This window comes from Pseudopipra pipra, chromosome 1 (genome assembly GCF_036250125.1).
Source record: "Pseudopipra pipra isolate bDixPip1 chromosome 1, bDixPip1.hap1, whole genome shotgun sequence".
NCBI classification, from domain to species: Eukaryota; Metazoa; Chordata; class Aves; order Passeriformes; family Pipridae; genus Pseudopipra; species Pseudopipra pipra.
This window is the reverse complement of record NC_087549.1, coordinates 94,046,531-94,052,699: the sequence shown is the minus strand read 5'-3', so window position 1 is coordinate 94,052,699 and position 6,169 is coordinate 94,046,531. Positions and strand designations below refer to the sequence as shown.

General features: G+C 58.9%; 1 protein-coding gene across 1 annotated transcript; it reads right to left on the bottom strand.

The window, feature by feature from the left end:
* Positions 1 to 2,376: 2,376 nt before the first annotated feature.
* On the bottom strand, positions 2,377 to 4,381 carry LOC135419422 (cell surface glycoprotein 1-like). The gene is made up of 3 exons (XM_064665779.1): positions 4,224 to 4,381; positions 3,996 to 4,067; positions 2,377 to 3,514 (listed from the first exon to the last, which is right to left on the bottom strand). Exons 1-3 carry the CDS (start codon positions 4,321 to 4,323, stop codon positions 2,421 to 2,423), a joined length of 1,266 nt encoding a protein of 421 aa, XP_064521849.1. The 5' UTR covers positions 4,324 to 4,381; the 3' UTR covers positions 2,377 to 2,420.
* Positions 4,382 to 6,169: the final 1,788 nt, after the last annotated feature.

The following is a 6,169-nucleotide window of genomic DNA, read 5'->3' as shown; positions in this document are numbered from 1 at the left end:
CTGGCAGTTCTGGCCTTACACTGGAGAGTCTTTTTCTGCTCTCCGTTCCATGGGGAGACAAGCGTGGACAAGAAGAAGGGGGTTCTGTCAGGTGACGGTCAAAGGCACTTTAGGTGTGTGCTGTGATCCGTTGTGCTTGGAGATTGGGTCTAGAAAAGGGGGTTCTTCAGGAGTGCTCAGCATCTGGCTCCTGACGTGGAATCCAACGTTCAAAGCGGGCAAGGCTGTATCCAAGATAGGTTCTGCCCACTTGAGCCTCTGAACCTGTGGAGTTCTCCTGGCAGTTCTGGGCACAGTGACTGCATGGATGTCAGCTGGCTGTTTAGGAGAAAATCTGGGCACTAAAAGAAACAGGGACAGAACCAGATTGAAAACTGTGAAACTGCTGCAGAAAGTGAGGCTGGGCAGCAAAAGCCCAACCGTAAAAATGAGGGTGCTTCCCATTCCCTGGCATTCGCACAAGGGCAAAGGGAAACAAGGAGCTCGGCCCATCGAGAAAGACCAGCTGGGCGGTGTTTCAGGAAGACAGGGTGTGCAGCAAATCAGGTTGCGGGGTTAGAGCAGTGAGTGAGGGGAAAAAGGGCATCAGGCAAGGAGGAAGAAGATCCCTGAGGAGGCTCAAGTCAGCTCTCCTGAGGTGCGTGGTTCTGCTCTTCCACGCTGCCCTGCTTCGTCCTCCCCCAGTCCTCAACTCCACCCTTAGGAAGAAGAAAGTGTGCTTGCAAAGTTTGTAGGGTAGTTGCAGTTCGCCGTAAGAAGCAGTAAGTTACTGGTGGTTCCATTGTTGGTTACAAAGGGGTGCCCTTCGCCCAGAGACAGGGGGACCGATCAGCAGCAGAGAAGGTCTCAGGTGGCCACGTCCTCCGTTTTGAAGTGTGCTGTGGCCTCCGTTTTGAAAAGTGCCAGTGACCTTCCCAGCCCCCTGCGAGGGACATAATGGGGGACACAGAGCAGGCGTGTCGGGAAGCCTGTAACCCCGGAGTACGTCAGCCAGTGGAGAAACGCTGGGGAGGGAGCAGCGCTGCGGGCAAAGGGGATAAAAGGGGCTGCGACCTCCACTGAGTTGAGAGGCCTCACTGAGGTTTGTTCAGTGAATATTGATATAAAAGTTTCATTGAAATAAAAGCTTATTCTTCGTAATTAGCTCCTCTGCCTCCTGGTATTTATGTGTCTCCCAATACCTGGACCTTCAGAGGACCACAGTGCCGTGGTCTCGACAGGCAAGGCTGTCCCTTACCTTCTCATCTCCAACAAGGCCTTTCCTGTGTGTTAGGATGAGGTGGAGCAACACAGCATTCCTTGTGGCAGGCTCCACCGCCTGGGTCAGGAAGTTGTCACCAATGCCTTCCAGGAGGCTCCTGGACTGTTGGTGCTTGGCTGCGTTGCTTCTCCAGCTGCTCTCAGGGTAGTTGAATGCCCCACGAGAGCCAGGGACTGTGACTTTGAGGCTGCTTCAAGCTGCCTGTAGAGCTCTCATCCCCATCCTGCTGCTGCTGCTCAGGAGGCCTGCGGTGTCCCCGCAGTGCCCTCAGCAGCATCCCCATTCCCAGCCTGCCCTTTGATCCTGCCCCATCGAGTCCCGAGTGGCTCGGCCTCCACCCCCCGACAGAGCTCCATACATCCCAAGTGCTCCCTCCCAGAGATCTACAGAGGCCGTCTCCCTGGACTTCTGAGAGGTCCTGCATATGGTTCCCAGCACGTTCTTCCCGCTCCCTTCCCGCCCCTGTCCAGTGCAGCCCCGGGGCAGCCTGCAGGAGCTCTGTCTGGGGCTGCAGTGGGATGACTGGGGACATGGTGGGGTCAGTGGGAGCAGTGGGAGCAGCCTTCTAAAGCCCCAGAGTGGGAGGACGGTGCCCAGGCTGTGCTCGGGGCTGCTTTCGGCGTGGGGCCATGTGCGTGAGTCCTGCACGGACCCCTCTGTTCTGGCTCCCATGCCAAAGGGCTGCTTGCCCCGGGGAAGGGGACCCTCCATGAATGCCTGCACCTCCGGCACTGACTCAGGCCTGGAGTGCCCTTTGGGTGCCCTTGGAGCCCTTTGGGCCTTGGTGGACCTGCTTGGTGCCATTTCCTGCTGCCACCCGCCACTCCCTCCCCATTCCATGCAGACACAGACAGGTTATGGAATAAAAAAGAAAATCTTTTATTGATAACCAGAAAAAAACAGTCATCAATATCTACACCTACATCTATATCTACGTCTCTACCTACAACTCTATCTACATAAACACCCTCCCTCCCTCCCTCCCTCCCTCAGATGGGGATAGATCCCCAAACGACCTATCCCTCCCCCCGGGACAGATCCCCAAACGATCTGTCCCTCCCCCCGGGACAGATCCCCAAACGATCTGTCCCTCCCCCCGGGACAGATCCCCAAACGATCTGTCCCTCCCCCCGGGACAGATCCCCAAATGATCTGTCCCTCAACAACTTCCTGCCCCAGCCCTGGCTGCGGGAGCCTTGCACTTGCTCCCAGTGCTTGGCCCAGAGCCCCTCTTCCTCTTTGTGCCCCGCCTTTCCAGAGCGATGTTACGTGCTGACTCGCTGCTCTGAGGCGGTGGCAGCCCTGCGCCCGCACCCTGCTGAGGGTCCTGAGGCTTGATGCCGCCTGCCTTGCAGTGTCCCGTGCTCAGGACGGCTCTGGAAGGCTTGGGGACACTGCAGTCAGTGGGCGGCATCTTCTTGGGCGGGCAGAGTGAGGTGTTCTTGGGCCGGGGGCTGGTGCCACTGGTGCCAGCATGGTCCGTGGGCACGGGGACGCTGCTGCGATCATCCCGGCTGGTACCCACGGCTCCCTGGGAGCGATGCAAGTGGCTCCGAGTCCCTTTCAGCAGGACCTTGCGACGCAGCCCAGTGTCGCTGGCTGGAGTCACCCCATGGGCCCCGATGGCTTGGCCGTGGAGTGGGCCAGGGTGGCTGGCAGTGCTGTGACTGGGCAGGGAGATGTCAGCCCTCGGGAAGGTGTCCTCATCCATGGGGACATCGCTGCTCACTGAGATGTCACAGCTCACAAGGTGATCACTGCCTGAGGGGGAGCCACCATCCATGGGGACGTCAGTGGCCAGCGAGAGGTCACGGCCTGACGGGCTGTCCTCGTCCATGGTGACGTCGCTGGCCAAGGAGAGGTCACGGCCTGACGGGCTGTCCTCATCCATGGTGACGTCGCTGGCCAAGGAGAGGTCACGGCCTGACGGGCTGTCCTCGTCCATGGTGACGTCGCTGGCCAGCGAGAGGTCGCAGCCTGACGGGGTGTCGTCATCCATGGGGACATCACTGCCCAGACTGATGTCAAGAGCTGGGGTGGTGTCCAAATCCATGGGCACGCTGGTGTCTGGAGGGCTGCCACGGCCCAGGGGTGTCCCTGAGGGGTTGGTTGAGCTGGTAGGGCCGTGTTGGGTGTCCCGCACTGGTGGGACTGGGGCCAGGGCCTTCCTGCAGCCCCGGGCATTGCCTGATGGAGGAGCAATGCCATGGCTGCTTGCCAAGGGGGCTGGTGGAGGCAGCTGAGTCCGTGTCCCTGCGGAGCAGAAGATATGGGTGGGGGTTGGAGCAGTCACTGCTTGGAGCCATTGGCACAGGGGAGAAGGGAGATGGGGGGGCTCGGGGCTGAGAGAGTCTCCTGGGGCACCCGCTGAGCCGACCCTGAACACAGGCATCCCCCTGCTCTGAGCGGCAGCTTGCCTGAGGGACCGTCCCTGCGGGGTGAGCTGCCGTGCCACGGCCATGGGGTTGCACAGGGGACGGCAAAATGGCAGAGACGGCCCCAAGATCCTGGGAAAATATCTCTAAAAGCTCTTACTTGAACAGAGGTGGCCCAGGCAATGCCAGGTCTGCTCGCTGTGCTGTGCTGAGCCAAGGTGCCCCAGCTGGCAGGGGGACAGGGGTGCTGTGGCTGCTGGAGGTGCCGGCAGGGCTGGAGGAGCCAGGGCAGGCCTGGGGGCTGGAGGGGTTGGGGGGCAGGGAATGCCGAGGGGCCAAGGCAGATGGGACTGCCATACCTGCTGGTGGGGCAGAGGGAGCTGGCAAGGGCTGCTGCTTCTGGCCAGGCTGTTGGCCGAGGCTGGCTGATCCTGTGAGAAAGGGCAAACGCTGGAGGTCACGTGCCAGTCGGGGGGTGTCGGGCGCTCAGAGGACTGAGGAGGAGGAGGGGAAGGGGCAGGGGAGCAAGGGCTGTGAATGTCCCCGCCGTGCGTCCGGGGCCTTTTGGGCTCAGGGTCTGTCCTCACCTGTGGGGCAGGAGGTTCCGCGAGAGACAAACGGCTGCAGGAGCTGGGCTATGGTTGAGCTCCAGCTCACACAACGCTGCCACAGAGCTGACAGGGCCATGGTCAGTCAGCTTCGGCGACCGCTCCGTTGTGTTGACTGGACCCGGGTCTGGACGCTCCTCTTGGAGCGTCTCCGGGGACGGAATGTTGGGGCTCCCATTGTTGTGTCATAGAGACAGCAACAGTGCTGCCGCTTCCCTTGTTCTGCCCCACCCCCAACAGCTTTGCCAGCTCTTTGTGGGGAGAGGAAGGGTTAACCAAAGAGTTAGAATCACAGAATATCCTGAGCTGGAAGGGACCCACAAGGATGGTCCAGTCCAGCTCCCGGCCTTGCACAGGACAGCCCAGCAATCCCACCAAGTGCCCGAGAGCGTTGTCCAAACGCTCCTTGAGCTCTGGCAGCCTTGGGGCCAAGACCACTGCCCTGGGGAGCCTGTTCCAGTGGCCGACCACCCTCTGGGGGAAGAAGCTTTTCCTAATATCCAACCTAGGCCGCCCCTGACACGGCTCCAGCCGTTCCCTGGGGTCCTGTCCCTGGTCACACGGAGCAGAAATCGCTGCTGCTGCCCCTTGGCAGGAAGCTGCAGCCCCCCAGGAGATCTGAGCTCAGTCTCCTCCAGGCTGAACAAAGCCAGTGACCTCAGACCTCAAGCGCAAGGTCCTGCACCCGGCTCAGGGCTTGGCTGGTGCCACCTGGCACAACATCAACTTCCAAATTTCCCAACACAACAGGGAGGACCAAGAAGGCTTGGATAGGAGAGACTGTTTACAAGGGACTGCAGTGACAGAACAAGGGGGAATGGCTTCACACTGGCAGAGGGCAGGATTAGATGGGATTCTGGAAAAAAATTCTTCCCCGTGAGAGTGGTGAGGCCCCGGCACACGTTGTCCAGAGAAGCCGTGGCTGCCCCATCCCTGGAAGTGTTCACGGCCGGGTTGGACGGGGCTTGGAGCAACCTTGTCTAGATGAGCTTTAAGGTCCCTTCCAGCGCAAACTCTTCTAGGAGTCTTGAAAAACAGGGGGCACCTGCAGAAAGCAGGAGGTAAATAAAAGCGTTGGCCATACGAAGTCAAACTCTGGTTACCGAAGGTCATCACCTCATTCTGGGGACTAATCCCGTGACTTCTCAGCATTGGAAGTTAGCATTGCTGAAAGCGATGCACGTTGACAGAAAACCAAACAATGCAACCAAAACTGCCTGGTGGAAGGATCCTGGAGCAAGCTCACCATCCTGGAGGCAAGGCTTGGGCAATTTCTCTGCCTCTGCCGTAAACCTGGCAGTTCTGGCCTTACACTGGAGAGTCTTTTTCTGCTCTCCGTTCCATGGGGAGACAAGCGTGGACAAGAAGAAGGGGGTTCTGTCAGGTGACGGTCAAAGGCACTTTAGGTGTGTGCTGTGATCCGTTGTGCTTGGAGATTGGGTCTAGAAAAGGGGGTTCTTCAGGAGTGCTCAGCATCTGGCTCCTGACGTGGAATCCAACGTTCAAAGCGGGCAAGGCTGTATCCAAGATAGGTTCTGCCCACTTGAGCCTCTGAACCTGTGGAGTTCTCCTGGCAGTTCTGGGCACAGTGACTGCATGGATGTCAGCTGGCTGTTTAGGAGAAAATCTGGGCACTAAAAGAAACAGGGACAGAACCAGATTGAAAACTGTGAAACTGCTGCAGAAAGTGAGGCTGGGCAGCAAAAGCCCAACCGTAAAAATGAGGGTGCTTCCCATTCCCTGGCATTCGCACAAGGGCAAAGGGAAACAAGGAGCTCGGCCCATCGAGAAAGACCAGCTGGGCGGTGTTTCAGGAAGACAGGGTGTGCAGCAAATCAGGTTGCGGGGTTAGAGCAGTGAGTGAGGGGAAAAAGGGCATCAGGCAAGGAGGAAGAAGATCCCTGAGGAGGCTCAAGTCAGCTCTC

What these genes read in the sequence shown, in the direction of transcription:
- LOC135419422 (XM_064665779.1), bottom strand. Translation starts at nt 4,323, where the DNA reads ATGGCCCTGTCAGCTCTGTGGCAGCGTTGTGTGAGCTGGAGCTCAACC. An exon ending in CGGAACCTCCTGCCCCACAG is followed by an intron (nt 4,068 to 4,223) that starts GTGAGGACAGAC and finishes CCTTTCTCACAG; the next exon opens with GATCAGCCAGCCTCGGCCAA. An exon ending in TCCCTCTGCCCCACCAGCAG is followed by an intron (nt 3,515 to 3,995) that starts GTATGGCAGTCC and finishes TCTGCTCCGCAG; the next exon opens with GGACACGGACTCAGCTGCCT.